The following is a 22,719-nucleotide window of genomic DNA, read 5'->3' on the forward strand; positions in this document are numbered from 1 at the left end:
CTGAGGTTTATAGGTAACTATTGAATTCTTTTTAATAGCATTAATAGTTCTGGACACCTGTTCTATTTTTAATTCCCAAGCGAATACCTTTTGAGCCCTTTCACCTAACTTATAATAACGTTGCTTAGATCTTTGGATTAATCGCTCGTACTGATACATTTGTTAAGTATTATAATGTAATTTCAACTTAGTTAATGCTGCTTTCTTATCTTCTGTAGCTTTCTTCTGAAATTCCTTTTCCAACTCAGTAATTTGCTTCTCCAAAGCTAAACTTTCTGCCAAATACTGCTTTTTTATTTTCATAGAGTAACTAATAATTTGACCACGTTAATATGCTTTTAAAGCATCCCATATTACAAAATTACTTCTTACTGAATTAGTATTTTCAGCCAAAAACAAACCAATCTGTTCCTTAACAAAAGTAATAAACTTCGGTTTTTTCAATATCATTACATTAAATCTCCACTGATAGGTCGATTGAAACACTTCAGAACCACCACAAGATGATTGTGGTGATTGTCTATTTGGACTTTAGTAAAGCTTTTGACAAAGTTCCCCACAGGAGGTTAGGAAAAAAGGTGGAGGCATTAGGTATAAATAAGGAGGTAGTGAAATGGATTCAGCAATAGTTGGATGGAAGGTGTCAGAGAGTAGTGGTAGAAAATTGTTTGTCCAATTGGAGGCCGGTGACTAGTGGAGTTCCTCAGGGATCGGTCCTCGGTCCACTATTATTTGTTATATATATTAACGATCTGGATGTAGGGGTGGAGAATTGGATAAGCAAGTTTGCGGATGACACAAAGATTGGTGGTGTTGTGGACAGTGAGGTAGATTACCGTAGATTAAAAGGTGATTTAGGAAGGCTGGAGGTGTGGATTGAGAAATAGCTGATGGAATTTAATACAGATAAGTGTGAGGTGTTACATTTTGGAAAGGCAAATTTAAATAGGTCATATACATTGAATGGTAGACAATTGAGGAGTGCAGAGCAACAAAGGGATTTAGGAGTTGTGGTAAATGGTACCCTCAAGGCTGATACTCAGGTAGATGGTGTGGTGAAGAAGGCATTTGGAATGTTGGCCTTCATAAATCGGAGTATTGAATTCAAGAGTAGGGAGGTTATGATGAAATTGTACAAGGCATTGGTGAGGCCAAATTTGGAGTACTGTGTACAGTTTTGGTCACCAAATTATAGGAAAGATATAAACAAAATAGAGAGAGTGCAGAGAAGGTTCATGAGAATGTTGACAGGATTTCAGGGTCTGAGTTACAGGGAAAGGTTGTGCAGACTGGGGCTTTTTTCTCTGGAGCGTAGAAGATTGAGAGGGGACTTGATAGAGGTGTTTAAGATTTTAAAAGGGACAGACGGAGTAAATGTGGATAGGCTTTTTCAATTAAGAAAGGGGGAGATTCAAACTAGAGGACATGGTTTAAGATTGAAGGGGGAAAATTATAAGGGGAACATGAGGGGAAATTTCTTTACGCAGAGGGTGGTGGGGATGTGGAATGAGCTTCCGGCAGACGTGGTCGAGGCGGGATAATTGGTTACATTTAAGGAAAGACTGGATCGTTACATGGATAGGAGGGGACTAGAGGGGTATGGACCGGGTGCTAGTCAGTGGGACTAGGAGGGTGGGGATTTGCTACGGCATGGACTAGTAGGGCCGAACTGGCCTGTTCTGTGCTGTAAGTGGTTATATGGTTATATGGTTATATGGCAATTTTCCTCAGTCATCTGATGAAATAGAGGGATTGATGTGTTTCCTTGCCCAAGATATAAACAACATGGAATGATCAGATATAATCCTACTCTTCTATTCAGCCTGCACTACTCTAGCTTGTAAGTGTGCCAAAATCAAAAACAAATCTATTCTAGAAAATGAATCTTGCCTGGATGAATAAAAAGAAAAGTCCTTTTCTGTCAGATTTATTCTCCCCCAAATTTCAACTAAATTCAAATCTTTCATCAAAAATCCCATTTGTACCACCATCTTTGATTTCCTTATACTTTTCGGAGATTTATCCAATAACGGATCCAAAACATAATTAAAATCCCCTCCAATTAAGGTATATTCATTAGCCTGGTTTAATGTTAGAAAAGCCTCAGATATAAGGTAGTAAGTATTTGAATATGGATGGGCAGGTGATAGAGAAGGGAAATGCTCTGGAAGAAGATGAAGGACAATTGGCAGGAAAAGTAAATAATGTTATTATTAAAGATGAGGGAAAACAGGGATTAAAAATTGGGAAATCTCTGAAATTCATATATTTTAATGCCAGGAGTATTGTAAAAAAGGTGGATGAGCTGAAGGTGTGGATTGATACTTGGAAGTATGATGTGGTAGCGATTAGTGAGACATGGTTGCAGGAGGGATGTGATTGGCAACTGAATATCCCTGGGTTTCATTGTTTTAGGTGTGATAGAGTCGGAGGGGCAAGAGGAGGTGGGGTTGCATTGCTTGTCAGGGAAAATATTACAGCGGTGCCTAGGAAGGATAGATTAGAGGGCACATCCACGGAGGCTATTTGGGTGGAACTGAGGAGTAGGAAAGGAGAGGTTGCACATAGGGGTGTATTATAGACCACCCGGAGGGGACCGAGACCTAGAGGAGCAAATCTGTAGGGAGATAGTAGATATTTGTGATAAGCACAGGGTTGTAATTATGGGAGATTTTAATTTTCCACGTATAGATTGGGAAACACATTCTGTGAAAGGACTGGATGGGTTAGATTTGTGGGAGGAAGGTCATGTTTGACCAATCTGATTGAATTTTTTGAAGAGGTGACTAGGAATGTGGATGAGGGTAGCGCAGTGGATGTTGTCTATATGGACTTCAGTAAGGCCTTCGATAAGGTACCACATGGAAGGTTAGTTAGGAAGATGCAGTCTTTAGGTATAAATTTTAAGATAGTCAAATAGATTGAACATTGGCTGAAAGGGAGAGGCCAGAGAGTGGTAGTGGATAATTGTCTGTCAGGTTGGAGGCCGGTGACCAGTGGTGTGCCTCAAGGATCTGTATTGGGCCCATTGTTGTTCGTTATATACATTAATGATCTAGATGATGGGGTGGTGAATTGGATTGGTAAATATGCAGACGATACTAAGATAGGTGGAATAGTGGATAATGAAGAAGGTTTTCAAGGATTGCAGAGGGATTTGGGCTGCTTAGAAAAGTGGGCTGAAAAATGGCAGATGGAATTTAATGCTGATAAGTGTGAGGTGCTTCATTTTGGTAAGAAGAATCAGAATAGGACATACGTGGTAAATGGGAGAGCATTGAGGAATACAGAAGAGCAGAAAGATTTAGGAGTAACGGTACATCGTTCCCTGAAGGTAGAAACTCACGTGAATAGGGTGGTGAAGAAGGCTTTTAGTATGCTGGCCTTTATCAATCATTGCATGGAATATAGGAGTTGGGAGGTGATGTTGAGATTGTATAAGACGTTGGTGCGGCCTAATTTGGAGTTCTGTGTGCAGTTCTGGTCGCCTAATTATAGGAAGGATATAAACAGAGTGGAGAGAGTGCAGAGAAGGTTTACCAGAATGTTACCTGGGTTTAAGCATCTAGAGTATAGGGAGAGATTGGACAGATTAGGTCTTTATTCTTTGGAGCGTAGAAGGTTGAGAGGGGATTTGAATATTTAAGATTATGAAAGGGATAGACAGAGTGGATGTGGATAGACTATTTCCGTTAAGAGGAGGAAAGATTAAAACAAGAGGACATGAGTTAAGAATTAAGGGGCAGAGGTTTAGAGGTAACATGAGGGGGAACTTCTTTACTCAGAGAGTGGTAGCCGTGTGGAATGAGCTTCCGGGAGAAATAGTGGTGGCGGAGTCAATTGTATTATTTAAGAAAAGGTTGGACAGGTATATGGATGAGAAGAAGATGGAGGGTTATGGGCATTGTGCAGGGAGGTGGGACTAGAAAGGGGTGTTTGGTTCGGTGCAGACTAGAAGGGCCTAATGGCCTGTTTCCGTGCTGTAATTGTTATGTTATGTTATAAATCAATCATCATCCAAATTAGGCACATAAACATTCAATAATGTACATGGTTCTGCAAAAATTTTACAATTCACCATCAAAACCCTACCAGCAACCTCCGTAAAAGATTCCAACTCAAATGGTATTTTCTTATGAATCAAAATCGCCACACACTGTGCCTTAAAATTAAAAGAAGAAGCAACCACATGTCCAACCCAATCACTCTTCAATTTTAAATGTTTTTTTTTCTGTCAAATGTGTTTTTTGTAAAGAAGTAATATCAACTTTCATTTTTTTAATAGAACCCAATACACCTTTACGCTTAATCGGATTATTCAAACCCTATACATTAAAAGTTGCAAAATTCAAATCAGACATTTCTTTACCTTAAAAATATACACACTTTACACTACTACAAAATATTGCTCCCCTTGCTAAAAAAACCTAAATAGAATACAACCCCCCCCCACCTTATATATCAAAAACCTACATTAAAATTTTTAAAAATTCTATTTCTCCTCCTAAATTACAATAGTGTAGTAACTCCCTAAAAATCTGGGTGTGGTAAAACCCACTAATGAGAGATGACTATCAAAAGCTTCAGCGCCACCCACCCACCCCAGTCAAACTATTCCAGAGTTATTAATCAAACATGCTCAACCCAGCGATTCCAATCCCAATGACTGTTCCAGATTTTCAGTATCAAGAAGATTCTGTGTCAGATCGACCTTCTTCCCATTCCCATTCCATTTATCAAGTGCCCTCCTTTAAGGTGATGATGACGGTGACCAACCACCTCCTCGTAAATCTGGCAACGAATTAGCAAAAATTAATGAATCGTGATTGTTCTCAAAAAATTGAGACTGAAATTTTCCATAGAAAATTTTCAATACAGCAGGATAACAGAAAGCAAATTTATAACCCTTTCTCCATAACGCTTCTTTAGCTGAATTAAATTCTCTACGCATCTTAATAATTTCTTGATTCAAATGAGCATTAAAAAAACACTCTATTGCCCTGAACCATCATTGGAGCCTGATTTTGTTAAACCTTTTGAACAGTGAACCACAATATCATCCCTCTGTCCTGGTATCTCAAACGTCGGACCCAGAAAAGGCTTCTTCCTCAATGCTCTGTGTGCCGATCTAATTCCAAGCCATTCGGAAAAAAATCACTTCCCAACACATCAGGAATCCACTTCTTGGATCTGAACCTTCAATATCTTCTGGAAGACCCACTATTTTTACATTATTCCTCCGACCTTGATTTTCCAAAGAATCATTCTTCAACAATTCTCTCTTCTGGATCTCCAAACCCACAAAAGAATCCTCCACTTTTTCCATTTTTTTCTCTATTTCATTCCACTTGGTCTTTACAAACATGAAAAGCCTCTTCAATTTTTTAAAAATGATTTTGTACAGCATCAAATGCCCTCAAACATCTATTGACATCCATTTTAGCCACATTCATATCATTCTTCAGTGATGACATTTCTTCACAAATATTATTCATTTTATCTTTCATTTCCATAAATCCTTGATTTAACTGTGTAGACATCTGCAATGACATATCATCCATCTGATGGACGATCCCTTCCAAAATATTAAACACAGAATCAAACCCAGGCTCTCCTACTCCCCCTTGGGGCCTACCTTCTTTGGCCACAGCCCCCAGGCTAAATTCCTCCTGTCTTGTCTCCAACAAGGCAGGACTTCCTTCGTCTTCACCTGCACTTGTGATAACATGTCCAGTGCGGCTACGAGTCTGCATCCCCGTCAACCCACACTTTCTCTAGCAGCTCACAGATGCGCGTCGCACTGCGCCTGCCCGGGAGCACTGTCGACCGTGCAGAGACTGCGCGTCTCTGGGCCACTGGGCACTACAGCGGGCTTGCGCAACAGACGTCGCTCGGCTGACTCACCCACGCACACAGCTTCATGGGCGTGCGGACCAGAGTCAGCCGAGGCCAAAATAATGCTGGCGGCATCTTGTGCCAGCAAGGTAGGCGCCGGAGTTATACTTAGCCGGCCGGGAATACGTTGAGGCTTGGAAATTCCTTCTGACGACTCAGTGGCTTCAACCTGGTAAGTAGGCCTCAGTTCTTCCACACTTTTGTAAGGTAATTTCTTCTGTAACTGTGCTTTGGGTTTCCTCACTTTGCAGTCATTTTCATTCTCTACGATTCAGACACCTTTAAAAACTATTTTTAACAACTTTCAAAACTTTAAAATTTGGGTATTAATTAGTTCAACTGGGGAGAGGTGGAACTGCATGTCTTCTTTCTATGCCATCTTGGCACCCCCACCCCCCCAATACATTTTTTCAGCTTTTTGAAAAGGTTGCTGAGAGCTCAAGATGGCCAAAAGAAAAATGGCCTCTTATGCTCCAAAGTGTATTGAAGGGAAAAGCACAAATTGCATCCTCTAGTTTGACTACAGAGCAAGTAACAAATTATGATACTGTTAAGCAAACAGTATTGAAAGCTTTTGAGTTGGTTCCGGATGTATATAGACAAAAATTTAGGAGTTTGGTGAAAACATTAATCAATCTTATATGGATTTTGCTCTGAGGAAATCTGTACGTTTTGACCATTGGTTCATCTCAAAAGGAATAAACAATGATTTTGACAGATTGAGAGAATTGATAATCATTGAGAAAATTAAAAGGTGTGTCCCAAATGAGATTAAATTATACCTGGATGAGAAAGACATAGGGATACGACAACAAACAGCTAGATTAGCGGACTTGTTTGCCCTAATTCACAAAAATACATTTCAGAATTGTAGGCATTTTCAGAGAGTTACTGTGGAACAGATTAATAACCCTGTTCAGAAGGTTAATGTGGAGCAGACTAGTTAACCTGAAATTAAGTCTGGGGAGAATGTTAATCGAAAATATGAAGGTAAGGTGGGAAAGGAGAGAACTTCTGGATTTGTATTTCATTTTTATAAGAAACCTGGTCATGTTATTACAAATTGTCTACCGTTGAAAAAGAGATGAGAAAAGGAGGTTTTACTGGAAGCGCGTATTCAGACAGTTGAATTTAAGGAGAGCAGATGTTCCAAACCTGGTAAGGGTGTCATGGATGTTTTCAAACCTTTTGTGTCAGGGGGCTTGGTTTCAGTAAAGGAGGGTGAATCACAGGTTCCAGTTAAAATTCTTAGAGATACTGGGGCTGCTCAGTCACTGTTGTTGGAAAATGTTTTAACATTTGATCAAAAGACTGACACAAGGGAGAAGAATTTGATTAGAGGTGTTGGAGGTGAGGTAGAGTCAATATCTCTTCACAACATAGTGCTGAATTCAGAATTAGTTACAGGACCTGTTGTAGTCTGAGTAATTTCAAAGTTTCCCATGCAGGGAGTCTCATTTTTATTAGGCAATGATTTGGCAGAGGATAAAGTTGAGTCAGTCTTGAGAATAACAAATCGGCCTAGTAAGGATGAGGTTGAGGAGGATTGTGGGATATATCCTGCATGTGCTGTAACAAGGTCTGTGACTAAGAAAAAGATGAGAGTGGAGGAAGATCCAGTTGATAGAGACTTGCCCAGTATTTCTGAAATAGTCTTGAAAGAGCAGGTTAATTGTGAGAGTAAAGATTTCTCTTTGTCATTCAGCAAAAGAAAATAGATACAGATCTTATTGACTTCAGGGGACAAAGCAGTAAGTGAACAGGAGGTTAAAGAAACGGCTTGTGGATATGACTTGAAGGGTGAATTGTTAATGAAACCTTATTTAGAGGATATGGGTAGTGGAGAACAATCTGTATCTGAGGTGTTAGTCATTGACAGGGTTGAGGAAGTTATGGATTATAAGATTATGGAAACAGAATCTTGTGAGAGTAACCTTAAAGAAACCACAGTTCCTGTGCGCCTGCCTAACTCAGCAATTTTGGAAAAGTTAGGCCATCTTAAGTCACAAGAACAGACGCAGTTGAAAGAATTAATTTTGTAATATTCAAATTTGTTTTCTGATGTTCCAAAATGGATATCAGTGATTTATCGTGATGTGGACGTAGGAAAAGCAAGTCCCATAAAACAACACCCATATAAAATAAACACTCAGAAAAGTAAAATCATGGATCAGGAAGTGGAATATATGTTTAAAAATGATATTATTAGACCTTCAAACTCAGATTTGAGTTCTCCTTGTGTTCTGGTACTGAAACTAGGTGGAATTGTTAGGTTCTGTATAGATCACAGGAAGGTTAATGCAGTAACTAAAACAGATGCTTACCCTATTCTGAGAATAGACAATTGTATTGATAAGATTGGGAAAGTTAAATGTATTACTAAGTTGGATTTGTTGAAGGGTTTCTGATGTGTGCCTCAAACTGGGAGAGGAAATAATATTTAGGTTTTTTGTAACTCCATCTGGTTTATATGAGTATAATGTGTAACCTTTTGGCATGAAAAATGCCTCTGCAACATTCCAAAGGATGATTAATTCGGTAATCCAATGGTTAACACATACAGATGCTTATATTGATGACTTGGTCACAAAAAGCAAGGCGTGGAAAGAACATCTAAGGGAATTGGACAAATTGTTTGCAAGATATCCAAAGCAAATTTAACTGTTAATTTAGCAAAGAGTCAATTTGCAAGTCCCACGGTAACATACTTGGGTCATGTAGTTGGCCATGGCAAAGTTGAACCTATTCAAGCTAAGGTGAATGCAATTTCTGAGTTTCCTATTCCCAATGGCAAGAAAGCAGTGAAAAGGTTTTTAGGAATGGCAGGATATTATAGGAAAATTTGCAGAAATTTTGCTGAGGTTGCTCTTCCTTTAACCAATCTTTTGAAGAAAGGGGAGAAAGTTTTGTGGAGTAAAGGTTGTCAGATGGCTTTAGAGAATTTAAAGGAGATGCTATGCCATTGCCCTGTGTTAAAATCTCCTGATTTTGATAGACCGTTTTATTTAGCAGTGGATGCCAGTGATGGGGCAGTTGGTGGAGTTTTATTACAAAAACATGATGAAATTGATCATCTAGATCCCTACTTTTCAAAAAAATTCAATGTTCATCAAAGGAAGGGCCTAATGGCCTGTTTCCGTGCTGTAATTGTTATATATAGGAACTATTTCACTATTGAGAAGAAACCGATGTCTATAATATTTGCGCTGCAGAATTTTGATGTATATCTCGGTATCTCTCACGACCCAATTGTGACATTTACCGACCACAATTCTCTGTGTTTTTGAATGAAATGAAGAATAAAAACAGAAGATTGTTAAACTGGAGTTTAATATTACAAGAATATAATCTGTAAATTAATTATATCAGAGGTACAAATAATGTGATAGCAGATTGTCAAGATGTTAAAATTGATCATGCATTAAAATATAGACTCTCAATGTTGGGTTACATTGTTATAACATGTTATATATTATTTATTTTTATGACTTTAGTGATTTTAAAGTCAGTTTAGTTATAACTAAATTTTAACTCAAGTTAAAATTCCTTTCTGGGGGAAAGTGTGACAGATTATGTTGTGTTTGTATTGTATATAGATATGTTTTGGGAGATAAATTGGGGAAGTTTTTAGTGTAGGTCACATACAAATTCTTTAAAACAGATCTTATTTAAAATACTGGTGCTCTGCTCATGCTTGACATATCGGGGCCAAGAGTCTTTGCAAAAGCTTTGGAGAGTGTCAAAGAGACTTCACTAATGGATTGTTGTTTACAAAAAGGCAACAGATGAAAGAACTTGTCAGAGCCACAGATTGTCTGGAGTGGAACTTGCTATTCTAAGAAGATCATGTGGTTTTGCAAGCAGAGAGAGAAAAACTCTGAGCTTTCTCTCAGAGAGAGAGGGAATTCAGTTCTGCAGTTTGACAGTCAGCAGCAACTGGGACTGGAACAGGACAAGCTGTGAAGCTTGTGGAAAACTCCATTTGGAAGACGGCTTGTGACTACTTTGTTCACCCTGGTCAAAGCCTTTGTGGTTCATGCAAGAGGGAGGACTGGCTGTCTAATGTTTCACTTGAAATAAGAGAAACAAAAAGGCACTCTGTGGTGACCTGAAAGAAAGAGGTTATCATCTGGAGAACCCTGAGGGGTCAGGTTTTGTCTGCAAGACACTGAAGTGGCTGATGAAAGTAAATCAATTGAGGGTGTCAGAGTACAACGAATCTCTCACTGAAAACCGACAAGAATCTTCCTGAGAAGTAACCATTTACCTTTCAAGCACCAAAACCTGGTGAACTTCATAAATGTTAAATTCTGTGCACAGTCTAAGAATTGCCTGCAACCAGTGAACTTGGAGGAATGAGAAGTGAGATTGGACTGTGAATCAAAGAACTTTTCTAAACTTACACACACATTACATACACGTGCACTTAGAATTAGAAGAGGGTTAATTTAGGCTAGTTAATAATAATAAGTTAAAGTTTGATCCTGTTTTCATACTTTTGTTTAAGTAACCATTTGTCTTGGTGAATATCTATTGCTGCTGGGTTTTGGGGTCCTCTGGGCTTGTAACAAAGGACATATACAGTAAATGGTCAGGCACTGAGGATTATAGATGCATAATTCCCTGAAAGTGGCGTCACAGGTGGATAGAGTTGTATGAAAGCTTTTGGCATCTTGGCCTTCATAAATCAGAGTATTGAGTCCAGGAGTTGGGATGTTATGGTAAAGTTGTATAAGACGTTGGTGAGGCCATATTTGGAGGATTGTGTGCAGTTTTGGACACCGAACTACAGGCAAGATATCAATAAGATAGAAAGAGTGTAGAGAAGATTTACTGGGATGTTGCCCAGACTTCAGGAACTGAGTTACAGGGAAAGGTTAAACAGGTTAGAACTTTATTCCCTGGAGTGTAGAAGAATGAGGGGAGATTTGATAGTGATTTTTAAAATTATGAGGGGGGTAAACAGAGTAAATGTAGATAGGGTTTTTCCACTGAGGAAAAACCAGAGGACATGGGTTAAGGGTGAAAGGGGAAAGGTTTACAGGTTAAGATGCTGGGGAGTAGGTACAGAAGAGATGTCAGGGGTAAGTCTTTTTACACAGACAGTGGTGGGTGCGTGGAATGGGCTTCCAGCAACAGTAGTGGAGGTGGATACAATAGGGTCCTTTAAGAGACTTTTGGATAGGTACATGGAGCTCAGAAAAATAGAGTGCTATGGGTAAGCCTAGTAATTTCTAAGGTAGGGACATATTCAGTGGAGCTTTGTGGGCTGAAGGCCCTGTATTATGCTGTAGGTTTTCTATGTTCTAAGATGAATTTGGACAGGTCCATGGATGGGAGGGGTATGGAGGACTACAGACTGGGTGCAGGTCAGTGGGACTAGGCAAGAAAAAGTGGTTCGGCACAGACTAGAGGAGCCAAAGTGCCTGATTTTGTGCTGTAATTGTTCTACGCGGCTCAATTTTAACATTTAAAAAGATTTTGGTCAGGAACATGGATGGGAGGGGTGTGAAGGGCTATGAACTGGGTGCAGGTCAGTGGGACTGAGCATAAAAATGGTTTGGCACAGACTAGAAAGGTGGAAGGAGCCTGTTTCTGTGCTGTAATGTTCTATGAGGGGCTTGAATAAGGTAAATAATCAAAACTATTTTTTTCTCAGGGTAGTAAAATCTAAAACTAGAGGGTAGAGATGTAAGAGAAGAGGGGAAAGGTTTAAAATGTACTTGAAGTGTGCCTTTTTCCCACAGAGGGTCGTCAGTGTGTGGAACAAGCTGCCAGGGGAAATTACAGTAGAAGGGAGAATTGTGATGTTTGAAGGACTTGTGTATGTTGGTTGGAAAGGTTCAGAGGGACACGAACTAAATGCAGACACAAGGTCGAGTTAGGTGGAAGGACTGTAGATCAGCCATTCTCAACCTTTTCTTTTGGCTGTGGCCCCCCTCCCCAGGACTCTGCTCAAAGTTGATGGGCCCCCTTCCCTGTGAAGCAGTCACATTTTGGTTTCTTCCGTACATCTCTCCAACAAACTACATAAAAAGCAAAATCTATATATTGTAGGAGGCTGCCAAACGCGCTGCTCATGAAGCTGCAATCACTATGACTGTGTGATCTCATTCCAAGAACACATTCACAGGCATTTTCCTGCATACAAAATGTAATGTTTCTTTGAAGGTATTGACACTGGATTTGGCAATGGCTGGATGGGAAAAGTCAGAGAGTAGAGGTGGATGATTTTTCTCAGGCTGGAGGCCTGTAACCAGTGATGTGGCTCAGGGATCGGTGCTGGGACCATTGTTGTTTGTCATCTATATCAATGATCTGGATGATAATGTGGGAAATTGGATCAGCAAGTTTGCAGATGACACTAAGATTGGAGATGTTGTGGACAGTGAAGAAGGTTTTCAAAGTTTGCAGAGGGATCTGGACCCGCTGGAAAAATGGGCTGGAAAATGGCCGATGGAATTTAATGCAGACAAGGGTGAGGTGTTGTATTTTGGAAGGACAAACCAAGAAAGGATGTACACGGTGAATGGTCGGGCACTGAGGTGTGGGGTAGAACAGAGGGATCTGGGAATACAGATACATAATTCCCTGAAAGTGGTGTCGCAGGTGGACAGGGTTTATAGAGAGCTTTTGGCATCTTGGGTTCATAAATCAAAGGATTGAGTCCAGGAGTTGGGATGTTATGGTAAAGTTGGAAAAGGTATTGGTGAGGCCAAATTTGAAGGATTGTGTGCAGTTTTGGTCACCAAACTACAGGAAAGGTATCAATAAGATAGAAAGAGTGCAGAGAAGATTTACTGGGATGTTGCCCGGACTTCAGGAACTGAGTTACAGGGAAAGGTTAAACAGGTTAGGACTTTATTCCCTGGAGGGTAGAAGAATTAGGGGAGATTTGATCGAGGTATTTAAAATGATGAGGGGGACAGACTGAGTAAATGTAGGACGGCTTTTTACACTGAGGGTCGGTGAGATACAAACCAGAGGACATAGGTTAAGGATGAAAGGGGAAAAGTTTAGGGGGAACATGAGGAGGAACTTCTTCAGACAGAGAGTGGTGGGAGTGTGGAACAAGCTGCCAGCTGATGTGGTGAATGTGGGCTCAATTTTAACATTTAAGAGGAATTTGGACAGGTACGTGGATGGGAGGGGTACACAGGGCTATGGACTGGGTGCACCTCAGTGGGACGAGATAAAATAAAAAGGTTCAGCACAGACTAGAAAGGCCAAAGGGGCCTGTTTGTGTGCTGTAATGTTCTACGGTTCTAATCTGCCTTTTATTTCTTCTACCAAACTGCATGACCGTGCACTTTCTAACGTTGTATTTCATTATCCCCTTCTCTGCCCGTTCACCCACTCTGTGCAAGTCCTTCTGCAGCTTCCGTGTTTTACCCAACGCGATCCGCTCCTCCAGCATCCCTGGTAGCCACTGTCTGCCTCTTGAACACTTGGATTACTAGTCCACAATCTTTATAACTCTTCTATTGCTTTACTTTGCTTGTAGTCTCTTCTTCCTGCTGTATGAAGGGACCGTATATTCAAGAGATTGTTTAAGGAAAGGAAGAATTCTGGGTGAAGAAGAGAGCAGATTGTGCTTTTCACCCACAACCACCTTGCCCAATTGTTTTTACTGCTGATAGGCTGAATCTGTGAGCTGATTTGTCGTGTAACACGAAAATCTGCAGACGCTCTGACTGCAATGAAAGTGGAAAAGCTGGAAGGAGTTCCTCAAATATTTCTGAATTTTTACTAGTCACCGCATCTGCAGACTGTTAAGTTTCACTCCATTCATTTGCTCCTCTGTGAAATCTCTTCGAGGGATGCCCAACCTGAAGAGGTTCCCTTCCCCTCCTCGAAGTGAGTCCTGTCAGAATCCCTGCCACTGCTCCCCCCTTAACATTCCCTTGGGCTCTCAAGCTTTATGACCTTCCACAGCCATAAATTTTAAATTTGTACACCCAGCCCGTGCAGCCCAATTACACCCAATTAACCTACACCCCTGGTATGTTTCAAACTGTGGGAGGAAACCAGAGCCCCCAGGAGAAAACCCACACAGACACGGGGAAGAATGGGATTTGAAGCCCAGTCTCAATTGCTGGCGCTGTAACAGCATTGTGCTAAACGTGTCCTTCCTGGCTCCTCTCCTGTCATATAATCACCTTTTGTCTGTCAGTCTGTGCTCCTCTGCCTACCCCCTCTGTCTTTCTCTTTTGCCTTTTAATTCCAGAGCCTGTCTGCTTTTCACTCGTACCTTGAGGAAGGGCTCAGACCCAAAACCGGCTAAATATCTCTCTCACCTGTGGAGGGGCTGAGTTCCTTCAGCATCTCTATGTTTTCATGGCTGCTCTGGAGAAACCAACAGATTGAACAGCATCAGTGAGAGAAAAAATGGTCACCCTTTCAGGCTGGATTCCCTGACAAAGGGTTTCGATCAAAGTCTCCAGCCTGAAGCTGAGTTTCTCCAGAAGATTGTGTTTAGCTTTGATTCCAGCCCAACTCATTTTAATTTTAAAATATGTTTTCAATTTTTAATATTTTCAAGGCTTACCAAAAAATGGCACGGATGTTTTGACGAGAGATGTGAACACCAGGTAAGAGAATTTTGTTGAGTCACGTGAAAGCATTGACATACAATTATATTATCAGTAGTAAAAGCAAGTGCAGAATCGTGGGAAGGAACTATGAAGATATGTGCTCCAGACTGAGAGAGGGCCCATGTGTTCCGCCCCTCAAATTAACCAGTTAACCAACTTGTAATCTTCTCACTCTCTCAAGAAGGTCATAACTGATTTTTTTTTTAAACAGAATTCAATCTCATCTGAAATGTTCTAAAATGTAGCTTTCCCTCTACCACCATCAACCCGGCCCTCAGTCACATATCCCCCATTACCCACACATCTGCCCTGGCCCCCTCTCCGCTCCCTCACGCCACAAGGACAGGATTCCTCTTGTCCTCACCTCCCACCCCACCAGCCTCCCGCATCCAACATATCCTCCTCCGCCATTTCTGCCACCTCCTGTGGGATCCCACCACCAGATACACCTTCCCTTTTCCTCCCCACACCTCCTTCCGCAGGGACCACTCCCTCCATGACTCCCGCATTCCACTCCTCCCTCCGCTCCAATCGCCAACCCCTTGGTGCCTGCCCCTGTGACCATGGGAGATGCTCCACTTGTGCCCACACCTCCTCCCTCGCCACCATTCGGGGCCCCAAACAGTCCTTCCAAGAGAAAGCAACACTTCACTTGTGAAACTGCTGGGGTCCCGCTGCAGTCCCCTCTAGTTGGAAAGACTGGACGCAGATTTGGAGATTGGTTTGTTGAGCACCTCAGTTCTGTCTGCCACAATAGTGTGGATCTCCCAGTGACTGCCCATTCCAATTCCCCACCCCGATCCTTTGCCAATACGAAATCTCTCCAATTGAAGTTCCCTTGTCGATGTTGATTGCAAATTCCACACTGTAAGGAAGCACCTATATTAATTCATAATTTCTCTTTCTAGGAACAACCTCACATTACATGCGCAGACAGAAGAGGTAATTAATATTTTACATTTAGACATACAGCATGGTTATAGGCCCTACTGGCTCACAGGGAGTACGTACAATCTCCTCACAGACAGCATCAGGATCACTGGTACTATAACAATGTTGCACCAACTTTACAGTGAACTTTTGAGCATGAAAAATAGTGTTAATCCAGAATTTATTCTGGTGCGATACAGAAATATAACCAGTTTAAGATATTCACCTGAGTCCTATTTTCAGTGTGCTCTTAATGATGGTAAAATTCTTTTGGTAACCAAGCAGGCTATACTCTCATTTCCTATTAAAGCCATGAAGTCATTGGGCATGAAAACCTCATTACAGGAAGGACGTTGAAGCTATGGAGAGGGAGCAGAGGAGATTCATCAGAATGTTGCTTCGATTGGAAAATGTCTTATGAGGCAAGGTTAACAGACCTGGGACTTTTCTCTTTGGAGAGTAGAAGGATGAGAGGAGACTTAATAGAGGTCGACAAGATTATGAGAGGCAGAAATAGGGAGGACGGCCAGCACCTGTTTCCCAGGGCAGGATCAGCAAACACCAGAGGACGTCTGAACAAAGTGAAGGGAGGGAAGTTTAGGGGAGAGATCAGGGGTGTTTTTTTTTGACACAGAGAGTGGTGGAGGCCTGGAATGCATTTCTAGGGATGGTGGTGGAGGCTAAAACAGACAGGCACATGGAGGATAGGGAGGGTTTAGTTTTATTTTAAATTTTTACTTTTTTTTTAAGGAATATATGGGTTGGCACAACATTGAGGGCTGAAGGGCCTGTACTGTAATGTTCCTAAAAAAAAACTCAGCCATTCAGCCCATCACCTCTCTGCTGACCCGTCAGTATCTATGAACATTAATCACATCGTCCAACATTGGCCCATAATCGTCTGTGCCTGGGCATATCTCCCCACCACCCACCCCACCCTGGTCTCAGCCAGTGTGCTCTACATCAGCCACTTTTTTTATGGCTCTTCCTCCCTCCCCCACCTTAGGAATCTGCTGGTTGGTTTGTGGGCCCCCTTCCCTGGGAAGTAGCCTGGTTTGTAGACCCCTTTCCCTGGGAAGTAGCCTGGTTGATTTGTGGGCCCCCTTCCCTGGGAAGAAGCCTGGTTGGTTTGTGGGCCCCCTTCCCTGGGAAGTAGCCTGGTTGGTTTGTGGGCCCCCTTCCCTGGGAAGTAGCCTGGTTGGTTTGTGGAACCCCTTCCCTGGGAAGAAGCCTGGTTGGTTTGTGGGCCCCCTTCCCTGGGGAGTAGCCTGGTTTGTGGGCCACCTTCCCTGGGAAGTAGCCTGGTTTGTGGGCCCCCTTCCCTGGGAAGTAGCCTGGTTGGTTTGTGGACCCCCTTCCATAGGAAGTAGCCTGGTTTGTGGCCCCCCTTCCCTGGGAAGAAGCCTGGTTTGTGGGCCCTCTTCCCCTGGGAAGTAGCCTGGTTGGTTTCTTCCATACTTCTCTCTGACTGATGACATAAAAAAATGAAAAAATATTTTATGATTTCAGTTTGTGGCCCCACCCTTAAATGTTTTGTGGCCCCCCAGAGGGGCCGTGAGCCCTCATTGAGAATGCCTGCTTTCCCAATTCTCCTTCCCTTCACAATGGACAATTACTTCTCTCCTGGTGTTCTCCTTGTGCACCCTTCTCTGGGAAGTACGATTCCTAAAGTCCCGCGCCTTTTGTGCGCTCTATACATTTCGGAATCACAAAAGCTTCTGCATGCTTGTAATAACGTTCCATTCAGAGATGTACAAAAGGTGGACAGGGCCATTGAGAAGGTGGTGACGTACCACTGCAGATCATCCAAAGGTTATCTCCGAGCTGTTGGAAAGAGAGCTCCAGCCTTTGGGCCAGTGTTTTAAAGGAATGATCATGTTTCCAATTCAGGGTAGTGTGTGCCTTGGAGAGAAACCCATACCCACAAACTGCTGGAGGAACTCAGCAGGTCGAACAGCATCACTGGGAGAAAGAGAACACAACACTGCACAGGCCCTTCCGTCCTCGATGTTGTGCTGACCTATATATTCCTACCTAAACCCTTCCTACCTTGAAACCCTCTATTTTCCTTCCATCCATGTGCCTGTCTAAGAGTCTCTTAAATGACCCTAGTGTTCCACCCTCCACCACCACTCATGGCAAGACATTCCAGGCCCCCACAACTACCTGTGTAAAAACTTGCCCCTGATGTCTCCCCTAAACATCCCTCCCTTCACTTTGTACACACAACCTCTGTTGTTTACTGATCCTTCCCTGGGAAACAGGTGCTGACTGTCCACCATATCGATGCCTCTCAGAATCTTGTCAACCTCTATTAAATCTCCTCACATCCTTCTTCGCTCCAAAGAGAAAAGTCCCAGCTTGTTTCCCAATCCAGGCAACATTCCAGAGAATCTCCTCTGCCCCCTCTCCATGGCTTCTGCATCCTTCCTGCAATGAGGTGACCAGATCTGAACACAATTCTCCAAGTGTGGTCTCACCAGACATTTGTAGAGTTGCAACATGACCCCTCAATTCTTGAACTCAATCCCCCTATTGATTTTTTTTAAATGATTTAAATTTAGACGTACAGCACGGTGACAGGCCATTTCTTCCCCCGATTCCATACCACCCAATTAATCTACACCGCCGATACGTTTTGAATGGTGGGAGGAAACTGAAGCCCCTGGGGAAAACCCAGACAGACCCAGGGAGAACGTACAAACTCCTTGCAGACAGCGTGGAATTCAAACCCTGGTCTCGATCACTGGTGCCATCAAGGCATAGTGTCAACCGCTGCGCCGACCGTGCCACGAAAATGAAGGGTTCCGACGTGAAACATGGGCGATTCCTTTTCTCCCACTGATGCTGCGCGACCCACTGAGTTCCTCCAGCGAACTGAGTGTGGCTGCAAATTCCAGCTACCACTCTCTCTCTGGTATCTCCAGGAGAAGCTGGAGGTTCCTTCACCCCATCATTCTCCTAACCAACTACTTTCATCCAACCTCCATCTCTGCTTAGTCGTCAACTTTTGTCAAGTTACACTCAGAGAAATTATTTGAGTGGTTTTCTTACATTTAAAATAGTTCCCAAAGGAAGGATAATATTCTACTTGCTTCCACACTCAATTCTCAGGGTGTTCTCGGCCCCAACTTCTCCAGAAATCACAAACCTGTTTGAGTTTTTTGAAGATGTGACTAAGAAGGTTAATGAAGTCAAAGCTGTAGTCAGTGTCTAAGCAGATTTCAGCAAGTTATCAGCTCTGGATATCCCAGCGGCCACTTGTCCCATTCCCTTGTTGACATGTCTGTCCATGGTCTCATGCACTGTCAGACTGAGACACCCCCACCACCCCCCCCCCCCCCATAAATTGGAGGAACAACACCTCAACTTCTGCCTGGGCACCCTCCAACCGGATGGCAGCAATATCGATTTCTCCAGCTTTTGTTAACCCCCCACCCCCCACCATCGCCGTTCCCTACGTCTCTCCATTACATCTCCTTTTACACAAGCATTACATATTCTTACCTCATTCCTTATCTTATCCAATTAACACCTTTTTGAATTCAAGAGTAGGGAGGTTATGATGAAATTGTACAAGGCATTGGTGAGGCCAAATTTGGAGTACTGTGTACAGTTTTGGTCACCAAATTATAGGAAAGATATAAACAAAATAGAGAGAGTACAGAGAAGGTTCACGAGAATGTTGACAGGATTTCAGGGTCTGAGTTACAGGGAAAGGTTGTGCAGACTGGGGCTTTTTTCTCTGGAGCGTAGAAGATTGAGAGGGGACTTGATAGAGGTGTTTAAGATTTTAAAAGGGACAGACGGAGTAAATGTGGATAGGCTTTTTCAATTAAGAAAGGGGGAGATTCAAACTAGAGGACATGGTTTAAGATTGAAGGGGGAAAATTATAGGGGGAACATGAGGGGAAATTTCTTTACGCAGAGGGTGGTGGGGATGTGGAATGAGCTTCCGGCAGACGTGGTCGAGGCGGGATCATTGGTTACATTTAAGGAAAGACTGGATCGTTACATGGAGAGGAGAGGACTGGAGGGGTATGGACCGGGTGCTGGTCAGTGGGACTAGGAGGGTGGGGATTTGCTACGGCATGGACTAGTAGGGCCGAACTGGCCTGTTCTGTGCTGTGTGGTTATATGGTTATATGGGACTGGATTTCTCCCACAGCCAGCACTGCCTGAATTCTGAGACTGTGGTAGAACCACTGGTAATACTGTTTGTATATGTATGGCTGGCCCGCCTCTTGCTAATTTTACCTGTGGCTCCTCCCCCTTGATTTCCTCGATAAAAGCAGCAATGCCATTACCCCTCCCCAGAACAAGCTCAGGTCTCGGGTCAGCAACGTGGGATGTGCCGTCTGGTATGGTAGTCAGGTAAATTCTGGTCTTTGGAGTTATTGATTTTATTGCCATAATTTTTTTTGGAATGGACCAGTTGCTGAAACAAGAGAGGCTGGATTTCGACTCGCGATCACCGTAAGCATCTGACAAGTTCGAACTCTGGCTGCACTGCTTCAATGTGTATTTGCAGGCCTCCACCGCGATCGTACAAACTGACGCGGACAAGCTGCACTTACTGTTCTCACGGGTCAGGCACCACATTCATCTGATGGCCAGAGACTACAAGACATTCACTAAAGCAATGGACAATCTGAAAGGATGGTACCTGGTGAATAAAGTCTATGCCAGGCATGTCCTAGTATTACGAGCACCTGTTTTAGTAAAATGGGATTATCACTGTAAGGGATAGTATAGACATGAGGGACTGAATGGTCACAGTTAACATTTCACAGAAGCACCAGCATAACTTGTTACAGCCCAGCCACAATTCGATGCATTGGAAGAACTGAGGGGAGGTTTGTCACAATCGGTTCCAGATTTGATATGTTTGCAAAGACACTGTGATTTTGCAAAAGGGAGAACCATTCTGATACTGGAGAGGAAGCAGCTTTTTGAAGCAGCTCTTGTGGCCCAGCCATTCTGTGGAATTCAGAGCAAAGCCAGCTCTGTGAACGACTGGGCCTTTTCTGGCCAGGAGGTTCTTTTGGGAAGCAACGTGATTCATTTTGATGGTGACTAACAGTGAAGATCACTTGGAGAGACCAGTGCCAGGGTCTTGGAAGCTTCGTGGAGGCCATCCAGTTTGAGTCTTGCCGACAAAAGGACCAGGAGTGTTATGACCACAGCTCGTGTGGATGGACATTTCTTCAAGGGCAACGCAAGGAGAATTCATGTCTGTAGCAGACACAACTCCCGTCTTCCCATCAGTTCAACATTAGCTCTGGACTCACATCCCACTTTAAGTATTCCCTATTCCATCGGTGCTCTGTGATCAGTATGGGATTAAGGTGGGATGTGGATGGGAAGGGAAGGTTGAGAATCACTGCTCTAGACCCAATTGTTACTGAAATATTTTGCTTGAGAAAAATTGTCATTGGCCCATTTCCTTTGGAGTTCTGAAACCGTGCACATAACAAGTTATCAGGTACAATTAAAACAGTGGTTTTCAAACTTTTTCTTTCCACCCACATCCCACCTTAAGCAATCCCTGACTAATCACAGAGCACCGACGGCAGAGGGAATACTTAAAGTGGGATGTGAGTGGAAAGAAAAAGGTTGAGAATCACTGTTGTAGACCTCTATTAAGTCTCCTCTCATCCTTCTACGTTCCAAAGAGAAAAGTCCCAGCTCTGAAAAGTCCCAGCCTCATCAGACTTATTTTCCAATCCAGGTAACATCCTGGTGAATCTTCTCTGCACCCTCTCCATAGCTTCCACATCCTTCCTGTAATGAGGTGACCAGAACTGAACACAATTCTATAAGTGTGGTCTCACCAGAGATTTATAGAGTTGCAACAAGGCCTTTCTACTCCTGAACTCAATCCCCCCTATTAATAAATCCTAGGATCCCATAGGCCTCCTTTACTATCCTATCAACCTGTGCAGTGATCTTGAGGGATGTATGCATTTGGACCCCAAGGTCTCCCTGTTCATCCACACTCTTAAGTAACCGACCATTAACCCTGTACTCATCCTTCCAAAATGCATCACCTCACACTTATCCGAATTGAACTCCATCTGCCACTTTTCCGCTCAACGTTGCATTCTGTCCATATAGAACTATAGAACATCACAGCACATAAAACAGTCCATTCAACCCTTCTAGTCCATGTCAAAATATCATTCCACTAGTCCCATCGACCTGCATGCAAACCTCTCCTATCCATGTCGTTTTTGAGGGAGGGGGGATCTTCTTCACAGAGAGTGGTGGGAGAGTGAAAAAAGCTTTTAATTGAAGTGGGGAATGCAGGCTCAATTTTAACATTTAAGAGGAATTTGGACAGGCACATGGATGGGGGAGGTAAGGAGGGCTATGGACTGAGTGCAGGCCAGTAGGAGTAGGCGCAGGCCAGTGGGACTAGGCAGAAAAATAGTTGGACACAAGCTAGAAAGGCTGAAGGTCCTGTTTCTGAGCTGTAATGTTCTATGGTTCTACAGCTCTGTTCAATCATAACCTCTGCATCTCAGTGCAGTATAGTTGCTGCAGAGAAATGGATTGGAGGTCAATCCACAGGACCATAAAAGCAGCAGAGAGGATCACTGGAGTCTCCCTCCCCACCCCCTATCGATGTGATCTTCCAGGAACATTGTCTGAAGAGGGCACGCAGAATCATCGAGGAACCTTTCTACCCCGCAAACAGCATCTTTCAGCTGCTCCCATTTGGGAAGAGATCCAGGAGGATCAGAGCCAGCGCCACCAGGCTGAGGAACAGCTTCTTCCCACAGGCAGTGAAAATGCTGAACGACCAAAGGAACTGCTCGCATGAACCCTCCAAGATTCTCATATTCATGAAACAATATATATTTATTTGTACAGATGAAATACTTATCCTGCATGTGTGTTGTCTGTCAGGATGTGCATTATGTCTGGTTGGGTGTCTGCAACGTTTCTTCGTTGGGTTGTACATGTACAATCAGATGGCAATAACTTGACTTGTGTTCACAGGATAAAATGGAAAATTTGGATCGAAGAAGGAAATCAAACTCAACTGGTAAAGAATTTAAGAGAATTGAAGGTAAACAAATCCTCTTTCATTGAGGCGGGGTATCATCCTGAAGAAGTGTGTCACGATTAAGGCTTTGATGCGTTTGCTTTTGACCATTTGTAGTAAAGCTCCCTCTACCCTGTCCAATTAAATTCCCCCACTATTGGCACTGCCAAAAAAATGTCGGGCTGCAAATGTGAAATGAAATCAAAGTGATTTGGTTTGGCATCATGAGGCTCAGGTGGAGCAATTAAC

The 22,719-nt window shown here is 42.8% G+C and overlaps 1 protein-coding gene across 1 annotated transcript in view; it reads left to right on the top strand.

Annotated features, from left to right (window-relative positions):
• Window positions 1–22,719, top strand: part of LOC138735769 (otogelin-like protein) — a 190,645-nt gene that overhangs the window by 102,877 nt on the left and 65,049 nt on the right. Inside the window, exons 2-4 of the mRNA XM_069884151.1 lie at window positions 14,438–14,486; window positions 15,398–15,431; window positions 22,425–22,494. Of these exons, the coding sequence (XP_069740252.1) occupies window positions 22,431–22,494 (64 nt within the window). The 5' untranslated portion in view covers window positions 14,438–14,486; window positions 15,398–15,431; window positions 22,425–22,430. The remainder of the gene's footprint in view (window positions 1–14,437; window positions 14,487–15,397; window positions 15,432–22,424; window positions 22,495–22,719) is intronic.

This window comes from Narcine bancroftii, chromosome 1 (assembly GCF_036971445.1).
Source record: "Narcine bancroftii isolate sNarBan1 chromosome 1, sNarBan1.hap1, whole genome shotgun sequence".
Taxonomy (NCBI): domain Eukaryota; kingdom Metazoa; phylum Chordata; class Chondrichthyes; order Torpediniformes; family Narcinidae; genus Narcine; species Narcine bancroftii.